The sequence below is a fragment of the Elgaria multicarinata genome, chromosome 8, assembly GCF_023053635.1.
Source record: "Elgaria multicarinata webbii isolate HBS135686 ecotype San Diego chromosome 8, rElgMul1.1.pri, whole genome shotgun sequence".
Taxonomy (NCBI): Eukaryota; Metazoa; Chordata; class Lepidosauria; order Squamata; family Anguidae; genus Elgaria; species Elgaria multicarinata.
The window spans coordinates 70,197,398-70,214,957 of record NC_086178.1 but is presented as its reverse complement, the minus strand read 5'-3'; the positions used below and the strand labels follow the sequence as shown (position 1 = coordinate 70,214,957).

Here is a 17,560-nt window from a genome sequence, read left to right as displayed (position 1 = left end):
CAACAGCCGTCATGAACTGCCTTCTTCCACATTGTATCCAGGTCCCAAACGCTTTCGGGCTTTATAGATTAAAAGCAGCACCTTCAATTAAGTCCAGAAACACATTGGCAACCAGTGTACTTCAAACAAAATAGGCATAACATGTTCAAAGTGCCTCATGCCAACCGAGTATCTGGCTACAGAGTTTTGTACCTGTTGAAGTTTCCAAACATTTTTCAAGGTCAGTCCTACACAAAGCACATTACAATAGCCTAATCTGGAGGTCACTAGGGCATGAATGACTGTGGTGAAGTCTGTCTTTATCAGGAAGGGTTGTACTTGGCATACTAGCTGAAGAAAACTCTTTTCCTTATTGATGCCACCTGCACATACATCAGAAGCACAGTCAGGGAAAACTGCCAAACTACAAATCTGATTTTTTTAGGGGGAGTGCTCCAATAGTAGCTCCTGCTTGTCAGAATTAAGTTTCACCTGGTTTTCTCACATCCAGTTCTTGAAAGCAAACAAACAGGATCATCACTTCCCTGGGATCAGATGAAAATGAGAGATGAGGTATCATCTGCAATATTGATTACTCTACAGCTCAAAACTCCAGAAGTCTTCAACCATCAGTGTTATGTAGGGCAGAGGTGAGGAACCAGTGGCCCTACAATGTTAAACTTCCATCAGCCCCAGCCAACATGACCAATGATCAGGGACGATGGGAGCTGTAATCTAAAATTTGGCAGGTCACAGAGTTCCCATCCCTAATGTAGGGGAATAAAGAGAGCTTTTCATCAGAAGCCAATCACTATATTACACAAAATGGGTATGACCTGTTGCCAAAAAGGTGGGATTACATGCTTCATTTACACAAGCCAACTGTTTTTGCAACGTAATCAAAACACTGTGAAGAGAAGGCCTAGCCTTAGTTATTTACCTTTCACTCCCTCGTCATCTTAAAAATATCAATTTTCAATTTAAGTAGCAAAGTTTTTCCAGGACTGTTTTAACGTATTTAGAGTTGACCCTTTTAGTACTCAGCCCAAACTTAATTACACATTTTTCACTTTAAAGAACATAATTAACTATTTTCCAAACATGTAGATGTTAATATACAACGTTTATAGTTATATTCTCCCTTAGTATATTTCAATGCTAATTCTACAATAAATCCAATACAGAGGATATTCCCTTTGTTTTCCGTAACAGCGAAAATGCACCCCTGCCTTTCAGTGGCAGAAGCCAACCACTAAAGCTTACAACCCAGCTCTCATGCAGAGCAAGATGAGACAAGCCAGTACTAATACAGCCATTGTTTATATACACTGCTCAAAAGCAATATTAACAATTGTGTTTTGTAATGTATTTGCAGTTTCTAGGAAAACACAAGTATGCTGCCAAAGCACAAGATGGAAAAGCTTACTCTCGCTAAAGTTCTTACTAAACTTCCATTGTATCAACTAACACCAAGCATAACACAGTGTAGCCCCATCAGTTCTATGAATGCTTGGAATTGGGAGCCAGACCAACAGGAATGTCACTCCCAGCTCCATCACACAAACCTCAACATGTTTGGTGAAGGTCTAAAAGGGGAGCCTGTGTATTTTCAGGGGTAACAAATTATAATACTTATACAGGCTATTTCCTACCAGGCAAAACAGTTAAAAGATACTGTACAAAAATAGATACAAGATAAAACGGAGCTTCTACTGCAGGCCTGGGAAAGCGGCAGCCCTCCCAAAGTGGTTAAACTCCAACTCCCATCATCCCCAGCCAGCATGGCTAATGTTAATGGATAGTAGGAGTTGCACACCAACAGCAATTAGAAGTCCACAAATTCCCCACAAGTGTTCTAACGAATGATTTTTTGAAAGCCATATAAAAAAGAGCATTTCATCAAAACTTTAAAGGGGAACATGCTTTCGTGTATGGTCCTAAAAATATGCTTATCATCCCAAGAATGTATGCTGTCCTTACCTCTCTCATTGACAGATTGCTTTTTTTAAATTGTACATACAACCAATTTGCAATAAAATTTAGTAGATTTTCCATTTGGGAGATGACCATAGAGTAGATAGGTTTTTAATAGAGATGCTAATCACATTAAATTGTTCTGCTACATGAAGGGGCAGGTAAGGCTTTAATTCTGTCCTGGTCAATCATTTTAGAAGTGTATATTCACAGGAATTTTTAGGAAGTACCAGCTATTGTTACAAAACAATGTATAATTTTGTTCACAAACTTGCAAAACCTATGTAGTTACTAATGAGAACGTGCAAATATGAAAACCTTTAAAATGTATTCCAAGTCCTCAAAGCAGTTTTTCTCCTACAATTCCATGCTGCTAAGAGGCCTTTTTATTTATTCAAGGTTTGGGCTCTTAATCAATGAATAAAGCATGGTACCCAAAGCTCTACATCATGTCTAACTCAAAATTACCACAGGGCTCCATGAGGCAAGGAAATAAAGCAATGTTTCCAGCTCAGCTCCTCAAAGAATCAATAACTACCAGCCAGCTTTCAAGAGATTGATGATGCAGTGTTATTGTTAACCTGGGCACATCAAGCTGAGCCTGCTTATAAAATTTTAATCAAATACTACATTTAAACCCGGGAAAGCTAGATGATCAACCAATAGTTATAGTTTCTCCAGTGCTAAAAGCTTAATCCTGACAGTTCTGTGTTTACTGGCGGTGCTTAGCACATTCACAAAACTAAGGCTTCATCCAGGCTGCTCTGTGGACAGCAGGGAAAAATCCCATGTATTATATCGTTTTTCCTTATCTACTTTGAACATATCAGAAACATGCACATTTGCATACATCACACACAAATCTAAACAAGGAATGTCAGTTGTCACTACTAGCACTTGCAGATAACTGGAAGAAAAAAACAAAATAATATAGTATTTCTCTTGTTAAAATTGAAGTGAGAAAAAAAAACAAGGAAGAAATCATAACACTAAATGTCCTCTAACTGGTGCAATGAAAACCATTCTATGTATTACACAGAATGACATACCAGAGTTCTGGTTTGTTTTACTTCAGACTGCTGGGGGTGGGGGAGGGGGGTCATAATTGAATGTTTTCCTATATGAGTACTCCCTGCATATTATACAAATCAGGAAGAGGGCTACACTAAACCTCTCCCTCAAAGTGTTAATTTCCTACATGAAGGAAGCTTTTCATGAGGGGAAGAAATGTGATCTCCCTGACCTGCAGTGGTACAGACAAGAACACCATCATCTAATTCTGTGCAATGTGTAGAACAGTTCTGACTCCACAAATAACCTAATAGTTTCAGATAAAAGAGTCCTTCTAACCACTTATATTCTGCGTTACATAACTGTTCTAGAGAGCTTAAAAGAGCTCCAAGGACATCTTGAGAAGAAGTCTTTTTTCTTCCCTCTGAAATCACTGCATTATTGCAAGAAAGAACCATGTACTGAAATCACAGGCAACATCATTTTTAATGATTTATACTACTGGAAAAGAACAATAACCTCTTCATTTTAGATGGCTGCATTGCTCTTCAGAGAAGGAAAAGTGACCAATATAAACCTGCTTATTTAAATGTCTAAGGGTTTCCATTTAAAAGGAAATTTAGACAATTGAGAGTGTTACTGATTTAAGGTTACACTGCTATGGAACAGCACAAGTAATACAACAGTATTGGCGAACTAGTTTTAAGCAGGGTTCCACAATTCCACTTTCCTGCTTGTAGCAGAGCATGTCCCTCCCCCATCCAGCAAGCACCCCTGTGCTGCAAATAAAATCTTGCTATGTGAGAGAAGCTACCTGTCTTTCCCTGCAATGCTGACTTTTTCATATGTGTTGGGGCTTTTCAAAAAGCAGCAGGAGCACTTCACTGCTGCTTCCTGTAAAAAATCATTGAGCCAGCTTACTGTTGTGTCTTGAAAAGGGCCTATAGGAAAGAAGTAAACCCACCTCTGCTTTCTTCCCTGTTCTCCATGGATGAGAGATGGGGCTGTTTCCATTCATCTCATTATTTTTACAGGATACACCAGCAAAGAGCTGCTGGTGAATTCTGCAGAGACCAACATATGGGAGAGAAACTAGCTCTCCGTTCCTCTATGGAAAGTGTGGATCAAAACACAGGTGCTTTCTCTACTGAGGACTATTTTTTGCATAAAATGAAAGCAGTTCCTTACTGCTGCCCACTGCCACCTTCTGCAAAATTCCAACAGGAAGGAGGAGAGACAGACTACTCCCTTTTCCACAGAGAAAAAGAAGATAGGGCTGTTATTTCTCCCTTCCTACTGGAGAAATAGGAAGGGAGGTAGCAATAATAAAGTTCTCCTTGTACAGAAGCCCAGCACAAAGGCAAACATCCCTTCATTCTCTGTATTCTTTGTACATGTCACATGATTCATGGAAGGAAGCAGTGACTAGGAACAATGGGTTTGACTAGTAAACCAAACCAAAATTTGTTTGACCTCCTGGTTTAAAGAACGATATTATATTTTAATAACTGCTGATATGGATTTAATAACTGCCAATAACAATGAAGTTATTTATTTTTCACTTTTAGAAACTGAGAAAATATTTCAGTATTAACAAAAAGAAGTACTGAAAACCAATATTAATATATTTTAGGGAATAATGGTCTTCTATTTGTTTGAAATATTTATACCCTACCTTCCAACTAAAATTATGCAGACAATGTACTTAAAATATAATGAAAAGGAACTATCAGGATGTCAGCCTCTTTCACTTTGTGAGGCTTTGTCATCTAAAGAGCTGTTGATGCCTCTCCCACCTTCTAGCAAAAGACGCAAGAGGCACAGTAGGGTGAATATAAGCCTTGGAACTAGTATTGCTTTTTGTGCTTATCTCTCCCACATTTAGTATTTTCTGGATTGCCACATCTGTATCAAGAATAGATTGTACTCTCCCACAAACTTCTGCCTTCATTAATGGTGGTTTGATACCTGTAACATGTTATCTACATAGCTATATGGTTGCATCCAATTTTACATGAGTGGGAACTCCAATGCATAAATGGGATTTTTCATCTCCTCTTTCCCACTGAAGCCCCTTGTGTCCCAACTACCAAAAAAGCATCTGATGGCAAGGTGACCCTCAGGAAATGCTGGAATTAGGGTGCAGGGAGACTACAACAAAAGGGAGAATCAGTGAAACGGGGGAGGGCAGATACCTTGCCTGAGCCAGAGTGCCTTTCTGCTCAGACACCATTATCTCATTGCTTTCACTCTGTTCAGAGTGATAATACTGTACATTAACAGGATAAAGGAACTCATATTTGGGGGCATCATAGCAGTGTTGTTGTTGTTTTTAAAATGCAAGCATGTACCTTGGTAGAACTCTATACATGGGAAACCTTCAACTCAAGCTTGATTTAAGCATATTGACATGTGAAAAGCATTTACCTGAGTCATTGCTCCACATGGCAATCATCAGATCGTCAAGGCCTTATTCCATGCACCAGTGCATTTGCACATAAGTCTGTACACCAAAACTCATTATTTTGTAGATATCCAAATACCAATTGTTAAAAGGTAGTGTGGTATCATTTAGAGGTGTAAGGAGCTTGGAGTGAAATCTGAATGGTCTAACTATTCTCATGTTAAACAGAGCATGTCACTAGGGGTGAGAAGTGGGGTCTCACAGCCATATTTATTCCATGACAGTTATAATACTAGTGATCTATTTTAAAATAAAATAGTAACAATGTTGGTTTTTCAGGTATAAATTAAATCAGATGTGTGTTTCTACTGTTATTAAATTAATATACACACCTCTACCTTATTGCTTTGTGGCAACTATTGGTATTTAATCCATTTCTAACAAACATGAAAGTTCAACTCACAAAGAAATACTGCTTGTTAACAGTAATTATTAAAAAGTCAGCTAGACAAAGCCAGAGCAAACATCAACAGGAATCTGAAGCATGTTGACCTCACTTTTGAAATATTTGGTGTGTGAGCGGTTTCTTTGGCAGGATTTCCAATAGTATTCCATTAATAGAAGCAAGCTTGTCTAGCTTTTCCTATAAAAACATGAAGCAGATAGTATTTAAGGAAACTAGTTTTGAAAGCAAGCCTTGAAGAATGTTAGTAATCAAAGCTCTAAAAAACCTGAATGTTCCTCTAAGCACAGTGATTTTTCTATTCCTTTTATTTGTAGCAGTCCATCTGGTATCTCTAAGTACAATCCAAAATTAATTGTTTAAGTACAAGAATTGGCTCATTAATATTTGAAAATAATGCTGCATCTCAATTATACTTACCTCCTGTATCTTCAAGAAATTCTATTTACAGAGAAGTGCTATTCCGCTTCCCCCTCCTCACTCATCACATTTGCTCAGGTCATGAAAACACAATTTATCAGATATGCATGAACCACCATATACAAAAACAAAACCATTTATTGTGAGTTCCAATTCAGACACTTACATCTATTAGTTTGACAAACTAAAGTGTCACATCAATCAGTCTGAAAGAAGCACTGACAAAGCCCACTTCAGTCTTATCAATCACAGAGGATTTGTCAGTGTGGGTTAATAGCACAATAGCCATAGCAATTTTAACATTATCTTAACTATGACTCAGAAAAAAATAAAGATTTTTTACTAGTCATACCTGTATGTAGCTGAACTTTTCCAATAAGTCCCTCGATCAAGCCCAGACAAATTGGATTCCAAGCCAGAAGGAGGTCAGTAGCTGTGTGGGGAAAATGAGACAAACCGATAAAGTGAGACTTAAGAGTATGGAAGACAATTTAAAAATCAAACCATTCTTAATCAGTAATACATACTGTGATCCATATAATCACTTTGCATAAACATTTCCCATTTAATTATTTAAACAGAGAATCAGTGTGGTGTAGTAGTTAGTGTTGGACTAGGATTCAGGCAATCCCAGTTCTAGTCACAATTCAGCCATGGAAATTCGCTGGGTGACTTTGGACCAGCCACAGACTCTCAGCCTAAACTACCTCACAGAATTGTTGTTACGAGGACAAAATGGAGAGGAGGATTATGTGTGGTGCCTTGGGTTCCTTAGAGGGTGAAAAAGCAGGATATAAATGCAAAATTATTATTATTATTATTATTATTATTATTATTATTATTATTTCTCTGGAAAGCTACATTGTCATTAGCCAATATGAAGATTTAAACATGGTAAGCATGGTCTAGGAGAACAAAATGAAGCGGGACATGGGCTGATAGAATTCTGCCAAGACAACTCACTGTGCATAACAAACACTCTCTTCCAACAACCAAAAAGACAGCTTTATAAATGGACTTCACCAGATGGCCGACACCGAAATCAGATTGACTACATCCTTTGCAGCCAAAGGTGGCGGACATCTATACAGACAGTAAAAACAAGACCTGGAGCTGACTGTAGTTCAGAGCACGAACTTCTTATTGCACAATTTAGAATCAAACTAAAGAGAATAGGGAAGACCCACAGATCAGTTAGATATGAGCTCACTAATATTCCTAATGAATATGCAGTGGAAGTGAAGAACAGATTTAAGGGACTAGATTTAGTAGATAGGGTCCCGGAAGAACTATGGACAGAAGTTCGCAACATTGTCCAAGAGGTGGCAACAAAAAACATCCCAAAGAAAAAGAAAACCAAGAAGGCAAGATGGCTGTCTGCTGAGACACTGGAAGTAGCCCAAGAAAGAAGGAAAGCAAAAGGCAACAGTGATAGGGGGAGATATGCCCAATTAAATGCAAAATTCCAGAGGTTAGCCAGAAGAGATAAGGAATTATTTTTAAACAAGCAATGTGCGGAAGTGGAAGAAGACAACAGAATAGGAAGGACAAGAGACCTCTTCCAGAAAATTAGAAACATTGGAGGTAAATTCCAGGCAAAAATGGGTATGATCAAAAACAAAGATGGCAAGGACCTAACAGAAACAGAAGAGATCAAGAAAAGGTGGCAAGAATATACAGAAGATCTGTATAGGAAGGATAATAATATCGGGGATAGCTCAGACGGTGTGGTCAGTGAGTTAGAGCCAGACATCCTGAAGAGTGAGGTCGAATGGGCCTTAACAAGCATTGCTAATAACAAGGCAACAGGAGACGACGGTATCCCAGCTGAACTGTTTAAAATATTGCAAGATGATGCTGTCAAGGTGATGCATGCCATATGCCAGCAAATCTGGAAAACACAAGAATGGCCATCAGACTGGAAAAAATCAACTTATATCCCCATACCAAAAAAGGGAAACACTAAAGAATGTTCCAACTATCGTACAGTGGCACTTATTTCACATGTCAGCAAGGTAATGCTCAAGATCCTGCAAGGTAGACTCCAGCAATTCATGGAGCGAGAATTGCCAGATGTACAAGCTGGGTTTAGAAAAGGCAGAGGAACTAGAGACCAAATTGCCAAGATCCGCTGGATAATGGAGAAAGCCAGGGAGTTCCAGAAAAACATCTATTTCTGTTTTATCGACTATTCTAAAGCCTTTGACTGTGTGGATCATAACAAACTGTGGCAAGTTCTTGGTGGTATGGGGATACCAAGTCATCTTGTCTGCCTCCTGAGGAATCTGTATAACGAACAAGTAGCAACGGTAAGAACAGACCACGGAACAACGGACTGGTTTATGATTGGGAAAGGAGTACGGCAGGGTTGTATACTCTCACCTTATCTATTTAACTTGTATACAGAACACATCATGCGACATGCTGGGCTTGACGAACCCAAGGCTGGAGTTAAAATTGCAGGAAGAAACATTAACAACCTCAGATATGCAGATGACACCACTTTGATGGCTGAAAGCGAGGAGGAGCTGAGGAGCCTTATGACAAAGGTGAAAGAAGAAAGTGCAAAAGCTGGGTTGCAGTTAAACCTCAAAAAAACCAAGATTATGGCAACTAGCTTGATTGATAACTGGCAAATAGAGGGAGAAAACGTGGAGGCAGTGACAGACTTTGTATTTCTGGGCGCAAAGATTACTGCAGACGCTGACTGCAGCCAGGAAATCAGAAGACGTTTACTTCTTGGGAGGAGAGCAATGACAAATCTTGATAAAATAGTTAAGAGCAGAGACACCACACTGACAACAAAGGTCCGCATAGTTAAAGCAATGGTATTCCCCGTAGTAACCTATGGCTGCAAGAGCTGGACTATAAGGAAGGCTGAGCGAAGGAAGATAGATGCTTTTGAACTGTGGTGTTGGAGGAAAATTCTGAGAGTGCCGTGGACTGCAAGAAGATCAAACCAGTCCACACTCCAGGAAATAAAGCCAGACTGCTCACTTGAGGGAATGGTATTAAAGGCAAAACTGAAGTACTTTGGCCACATAATGAGAAGACAGGATACACTGGAGAAGAGGCTGATGCTAGGGAAAGTGGAAGGCAAAAGGAAGAGGGGCCACCAAGGGCAAGACGGATGGATGATATTCTGGAGGGGACAGACTTGACCTTGGGGAAGCTGGGGGTGGCGACAGCCGACAGAAAGCTCTGGCGTGGACTGGTCCATGAAGTCACGAAGAGTCGGAAACGACTGAACAAATAAACAACAAAAAGATATACTTAGATCCATGTAAATTTAACAATTACCACTTGGGAAGGTACATTATACACACTTGAGCCAATATCCAGTTTGAGATTAAGAGTGCAGTCCTATGTATGCCTACTCACAATCCTACTGATTTCAATGGGACTTACTCCTAGGTTAAGTGTGTATAGTACTGGTGTTTGTTATCACAAAATGAACTGTACTTATGGGAAAGTTCCATCTATTCAAATAATATGAGAAACTGAGCAAATTCTTGCAAGCTGCCCTCTATGTGTTGACTTCCCTACTAACTTCAATAGACGGGGAATCTGTACAAACACAAAATAACATCACAGTGAATATTTCCTTCCTGATATAAAGGTTAATTTATGAAGAATTTTGCAAAGCTGGTAAACCTTCCATAGAAAACATTCAAGAAAACAGTCAAAAATAAGTAAGCCACTTATAAACCACTTACAAGAAACAAGAATTTCAGAAATACATTGCAACGATACTTTATTATTTTTCTTCTCCCTTCATCTTTAAACCAGCTAACAGAGTAAAATAAAGGTCAGTTTTGACACTTTTGGGTTACAACAAACATATGAGAATACTGCTTCCAGTTGCCCAGTGTACCAACACAAAAGAACTCCAGGATTCAGCCTGAGTGGGTTGTGCTTCCTGGGAAGAACCAGAAAGCAGCTAATGGCAACACCCACTGCTATTGGCCTGAAGAGAAAGAGGCCATAGCCTGAGAGATCGCAGTGAAAAGGCTTTTTTCTTTTCTTTTTTTAAAAAAGCATAAGTTTGTTTGGAAGGCAGAGCCTATGGTCTGTAGTCCACCAGTAGGGCTCATACCCTTAGTCACTTTCCACAAATTCCCACTGGAACACATCCAGCCTCTTTTTGTTTTGTTATCTTTTTTTAAGGCTGGATCTCTCAGACACACAGGAGGAATTTATCTAAGGTACGATTCACAATTTTGCTCCTGACCCAACTATAAGTCAATGGATATGAGAAGCACTTCTGCTTTCCGTTTTCTTGCTTCCATACCAACTGCTCAAGTGTTCTAGTCCATGCAGAAAAAAGTGCCACTGTAGTAGACTCCTATAAGAAAGACGAGCCAATCCTTTTTCTCCCTCTTCTCACCAGCTACCCTGTTTGCTGTAGTCAACACTGAACATAAAGATGGGTGATCTCCCGGGACTTTTAATTCCTACTTTCAGTGACCCAGAAAATTTCTCCAATGCCAGCTTCAACACTCCTTGCATAAAATAAGTTTTATAAAATACCTTCCAACTATATAACTGGAAATTAGCTCTCTTCAACAACGTTATTGCAAAGCTGACTCAACAGTTCATAATCAGAGTACAAATGACACACCCCTGAAGTATGAATACCACAGTGTTCACCAGTTTAGTTTATGGTTATAAGAAATTTTTATTGAGTTCAAAGTGCAGGAAAACTGTACTCCATAAATGAAGATGGCATGTGGCAATGTACTTGCAGAAAAAGTACTAAGGGCATTACAGAACTCGGATGAATTCAAATATCTAGCAATGCCAGAGTATTGTATGGTGATCTTTGCAATAACTAAACAACGGTTGTCACACAATACTGGCTTATCTGAAGAAATCCAACACATGATGTTATCCCAAGTTTCAGAAAATGTGCTTATTGAAAGAGTTACAGCATCAAAAGCACTGGATTAAACTGCTGTATGGGGACTGAAAACTGCATCAGATTCCACACACAGAAACATATATATCATACACTAAGAGGACAACTCAGGCACTTCCAAAATCCTGCTGGGCTTACACTGGCCAGGGCAGAAGTGGGTCAGGCAGCTTCCCCAACCATCTTTGTTCATGGTGGTAGTACCCATTTTTCCCTTTCATTTTCCCTCTGTGGGTTTTGATAGCAGAAAAGACACCACCAGCAGATCCAGGGCTGGCATAATTTTTCCCATGTTCTGGGAGAGTGACTGGATCAAAAGCTCCCCTGATCTGCCCTGACATGGCAATGGAACATACCATTTTTACCCTTACCACTGATGGAGCACTATCAGCAGGGCTGCCACAGAAGTGGAAGGGAGGAACTCTGCAAGCAGAACCCCCACTCTGCCAAGGAGGGGGAGATCTGTAGTATCCTATGGCCCCTGGTATACCCATCCAGGTACACAGAAATGCATCCTTAGTGTGTTAGATGTTACATTCAAACAAACTGAAAGTTTTATTTGGAAATGATTTTATTGGAATATTCATAAATACTTCAAGACTTGACAACTCAAAATTACACAATTTCTTAGATTACATTGATACAAGACATTTCAAACTTTAATATACTAAATGTTAGCATACCTGTACATAAATACGCATGTTTCCTATGGATGGTCACCCATAAAAAGCTAACTACAACTTTGACTTTTAGATCTCACTATACTAGTATTTTATCCATTTCAATTGCCAAATTTGATTCATATTGTGTTCATTTGCTTATTTAAAATTAAATTAAAATGCATTAGTATATATGAAAAATCTTCAATTGAAAAATATATTAGTGGGAAATTTTCCACCCCATATCACCAGCATTTAGAATAACTTGACTGCCACCTATTTATTTTTCACTAATTTAAAAAAAAAGGGGGGGGTAAGAGAAAAAAGCATACATTTCTGTAGCAATGTTGCCAGCTGGAAGGACAAATACTATAGACCAGTCTTCCCCAACCTGGTACCTTCCAGATGGTTTGGACTAAAACTCCCAGCATTCCTGACCATTGGTCATGGTATGTGGGGCTGATGGGGAGTTGTAGTTCAAAATATCTGAAGGGCAGCAGGTTCGGGAAGGTTGCAGTAGACACATCAGTGGCAAACACTGAAGAGAGTACAATATGACCTTGCTGCCATATTTACTCAGCCCCACTCCCCATCTCTTATACCTTGTTTTGTGGATCAGTCGCATTGATATAATTGCTGCAAGTCGCTGGGTGGAAATTAGTTGTGCTTTATGTGAATAAAATGAATTGCAAGAAAAGTAAAGTTTCCAAAAATAGCTATTCTTAATGGATTGTTCTACTAAGGCCTTTGGAATATACAATAGTGCTATTTAGTTTTACGCTAAATACAATCTAAAAATGTTACTTAGAACATTTTATGCCAGCTCAGTTCAGTTTGATTGTTTATAACCCTAGGACATCACAATATAATTTTATTCCAAGAAAACCCTATTTCCAGATAAAATTAAATTTTACTCTTTTGGGGAAGAATGAGAAGCTAGGAAGTAGTGAGAAACCAATTACTTTCTGCCTATAGACATTTGCTGTTTGAACACAATTTGAAAACTTTCTGGTGCCCATTGCACTCCAATTCCTATTGTATTTAGACAAACTAAATAGCTCTGTTGATAGTCTTACTTTTGTTCAGAAACAAAGAAATGAAACAATCAAGTGCTGGGCATTTTGCCACTTATCAGAATGCTCTGAACAACAACAAAGCCACAAACCAAGTATAGTTAGTTGAGCAGGACATGTTCAAACATAGACAAAGAACAAAAGCTGAACAAAACATGGTTTAGCTTTATGTCCTAACACAGCCAATGCTTTTTAAAAAAAAAGAAAGAAAGAAAAGCCAGTAGTGCTTTGGATATTGAAAAAGGGAACAAGTTCTAGAGCAGTTATAGGCAACCTGGTGTCACCAGATGTTTTGGACTGCAACTACCATCAGCCCCAGCCAACATGGCCCATGGTCAGTGTTTATGGGAGTTCTAATCCAAAGCATATGTAGGGCACCAGATTACATCACTTAAACATCCTAAAGTACAGGAAACTTGCCCTTATGTCTCCCAGAAAGGTGCTGGATGGTGCAAACCCATCTTATAGGACAAGTGTAACTAAACCTGTACTACAATTACCCCAATATATATGATGCTATGTGCTGATAAAGAGGAATACCATTCGCAATAGATCACATTCTGCCGTCCGGATGGCACCCCATCACTGCATGAATATCAAAAGTACAGCATATGAAAAGCTAGTGTTAACAAAGTTTTAGGTCCACTTGACATTCCTACATGTATGTGCACATAACCAGAAAGTCTGCCATTTCTCTTCCAAGGGACAAGTTACTCTACTGTTAGATGTTAACATCTGCAATATTCAAAGTAGATAGATGAGAAGTCATTTTTCTCATTATAACAGATCTGCTGCATAATCCAGGTACTTCAAATCTTAAACATATAATCTAGTTACATTTTAACAAGAATTTAATCTTAAAAGAGAACTGGTCAGCCTTGTATCTCAATACTTGGCAGTTTTTAGATCATAATATTGGTTCGCCCCCCCATATTCAAAACGCCTTTTTATAATTCCTTCATAACAACTTTTGCAAGTTGTTCTTTTGACATGTAGCTTTGAAGATGACTAAGTGCGACACAAATAGATTTGTACTTGCCTGAAAACAGATTCAGTCATCACAGAAGTAAACTCCATGACAAGAAAAGCTGTACACCTGTCAGACTACTAAAAAAAGAACCTCCCATTAAAACAAAATAATGTAAGACACAACAAAGCATTTAGAGTCTTACTTCAACAATACACCTAAGTAGGGTTTCTCTCAAATTAAATTATAACTATGGTTTTGCATGATATGCAACACAGTCATTATATAGTCTCTTCCTTTACAGCTTTTGCTAAATACAATTCAAACTAAACCAATATACCATAATTAAAGCCAACGTACAAAAAGAGGCCCATCACTGCCTTTCAAAATTCTGCCCTTTAGAGGCATCCAAATTCTAGTAGAAGATTTTAGATGGACCTCGTTACCTGAACAGATATACTAAGCCAAATCAATGACTTTAGTAAATTACAGTGTTATAGAGATTACCCTAGGGTTGTATCTAGAGATGTGAAGGCCTGGAGGGTGGGGAGCAAAAAAAAATCAGGAAAACAATGTTGTTGTCTCCCCACCTGCAGAACTTTTTCTGTTTTTCCAATGGAAAAATTCAAAATTTGAGGGAACGCAGAAAAAAATCTTATGAAATATTCTCTGTTTTGGAATTAGTGAAATGCTTTTTTAAGGCAAGGTTTTACTCACTGAAAATATGAAGTATGAAGATGTCGATATAATACTATCTACAACATTAGTAAATGATAACTACTGTGTATGGTTGTATAGTTCAGCATTATAAAATTTACATTGGTATCTAAATACACTACTGTTTCTTAATACTGTAACTATGTGAGACTGTTTCTATCTAGAGGAGATTCCCCCAACCTGGTGTTTCCAGATGTTTTAGACCACAATACCCAGCATTCCTGACCATTAGCTATGCAGGCTGGGGCTGATGAAAGTTGAAGTCCAAAATATCTGGAGAGCACCAAGTTGGGGAATGCTGGTATAAACAATACTTGCTTTTTTCTTGCTTTTCAGATGGCAATAAGCATGTGCTTAGTAGCATAGGGTGAAGTCAGCACTCTCTCACTCTCTCTCTCTAGTATTAGTTATATTTGCAATTTTGCTTGTACAAAATGAAGGCATGCATAGCTTTGAGACTGCAATACTGTGCATACTTACTTGGGAGTAAGCTCCACTAAACCAAATGAGTCTTACTTCTGAGTACAAATGCATAGGATTCTTTATATAAGCTGCCTGGCAGGGGGGCTATTACCCCAAAATGCAGGCTAGAAAACAAAATTGCTCTGCAAAGATAATAAATATGCTAAATAGTATGATTTTACATGCTTAATTTATATGATGCAAGTTTGGTTGTCAAAGAAATAAAATTTAGGTTTTGGTAAGAGAGCATTGTATATATTTCAATTTCATTTTTTTTTTAAAAAAAGGGGGGGAACTATTGTTTTCAATGGCTTCAAGATTTCAAAATGTTTTACATCTCTACGTTGCAACCAATAGTGTTATTCTACTAGCACAAAACTTCTATCACTTGAAGAAACATCATTTTCATCCTTATCAAGTATCACATCAAATACTCTGATTCTACTTGCACAAGCCATTACAACTTCATTGCACTCAGTAGTTCTTCCTCTAGTTGCTCCGCTACTGCTTGCTCAACTACTAGCAGAACACACAAGCATGAATGGAACATGCCACCTCTAGAGATGTGAAAGCCTGGAAAAAAACCTATAGGGTAAAACTATGTAAATACTTTTTTTCCTGTTTTTCTCCAGAGATATTTGGAAATGGGTTTTCCCTAGGTTTCCCCCCCAAGCCTTCATATCTCTGGCTTCCTCTTGTACTACTTCTGCTAGCATTATACTGATACAACCCCTAGGGTTGTTCTCATCACATCCACTGGAAGGAAAGCACACCAGGAATGCTATTTGAAGGGCAAAGGATAGTGGCTGTGGAAGCACTATAACACAATTGATTAAATAGAAAAAATATCATATACCAGACCTAAATGATGTCAGGGACCTATACAAGGGGTCAAATTACTCAATGTTACCAACATTCAGTTCAAAAAAATAACCTCATAACCCAAGAGTGGTTTTGCATAAACTTGAATGGTTGAAATCAGGAATTGCACTCTTTATCCAATGAGTAATGTGAAAACTGTGGCAAAAGGAATTCTGCTGCCTAGCATGTTAACATCCATAAGAATATCAAGGTTTTTAAAGTGAATTAAAGCACCTCTATTCCCCTAAGGCAAGTCAATTTAGCCACATTTCATTTCAAAGTAAATAAATGGAGAAGCTATAAACATGTTGATGGACAATTCAAGAAGACACCGCTTTGCACCTTCTAATTATGACACCATTGCAAACCTATATACTTCCCTGGGAATAAGTCCCATTGAATTGAATGGAGATTACTTTTCAGTAGACATGCATAAGAATGTATTGCAAGAGCCAGTCTACACATTTAGCAAAATCACAAGGCAGAATACCACTTCAGAAGGCAGGAAGGAAATTTCAGCCTAGTCCTCTTATCAGCAGCTAGCATCAATTTTCTATAGGCAAGGAGAATGCATAGGGCTCTATATTTTGGCTTATCATGCTTGCAATGGCAAGTAGGCCACCATCCTCTGTTGAGCATGATGACCCCGGCATCCTTCTCAACCTGGGATCTGCAGGGCAGTGGGATCATCCTCAAAGTAGCACAGCAATCAGCACAGCAATCAGAGAAAGGCTGTCAGTTGTTTGCATGCTGTATTGCTGAAGTGCTTGTAGCTATGATCGTTTGGTGGTTTCCTGCCTTTTGTGCATTTTTACCACACTCTAAAAGTTTGAAATGCCTCTTCTATGGCTTAGTTACTGGCAGTAAAAACTTTAAGCTACAATACTATAGTATTTTTGGCCCTGACTCTTTTTCTTTCAGCCCCACTCACCACTGGAATACAGCCAAAGAGAGCGTCACCGAAATGAAATCCGGTCCTTTGGTTGAAAGGGGTTCTGCAACCCTAGGTCAGTGTGACATGCAAACACAACCAATACTGAGGTGAATGAACCAATGATCTGACTTAGTATAAGGCAGAGTTCAGTATGTGAGTTTTTTTGTCATTCCCAGCTTTGTGTGCCAAATGCAACTTGTTTGCTACAGCTAATGGCAATACTAGCAAGTGCAACGTTTGTTAGAATTTAGGTTTAGCCAGGGCCGGTGCTACCATAGAGGCCACTCTGGCGGCCGCCTAGAGCGCCAAGCTAAGAGGGGCGCCAGGCGCAGTGCAGCACTCCCGCGCGTTGGCTGTGAGCCGGCCCGGGCCGAGGATTCAGCTGGGCCTGGGCGGGCGAGATGGCACCCCACGCCCGCACAGCTGAAGCGAAGCCAGGGACGCTTGGGGGGGGGGCAGCTCCACGTTCGGACTTCTGCCCAGAAGCCGCCCTCCCAGAGCCACTTAAAAATCAAAGTTGGCATTTTTGGGGGTGGGGTGGGGTGAAAGTAGCTCACCTTGCCTAGGGCGCAAAATAGTCTGGCACCGGTTTTAGCCCTGCCGCTTTTACAGCTTCAAAGCCTCCTTTGCTATTGGAAGCACTTATTGAGGCAGATCAACACATAAACCGCATTTATAAATACTCAATATTGGTGAATAAATATAATATATATTGCCTAAT

The 17,560-nt window shown here is 39.1% G+C and overlaps 1 protein-coding gene across 2 annotated transcripts in view; it reads right to left on the bottom strand.

Annotated features, from left to right (window-relative positions):
* The window catches only part of INPP5F (inositol polyphosphate-5-phosphatase F), a 169,167-nt gene that overhangs the window by 31,072 nt on the left and 120,535 nt on the right, over positions 1–17,560 (bottom strand). Inside the window, exon 2 of one of the 2 annotated variants that reach the window (XM_063132727.1) lies at positions 6,604–6,684. The exons of the other annotated variant lie outside the window; for it this stretch is intronic. Coding sequence (XP_062988797.1) covers positions 6,604–6,684 — 81 coding nt within the window. The remainder of the gene's footprint in view (positions 1–6,603; positions 6,685–17,560) is intronic. 2 annotated transcript variants of the gene reach the window in all.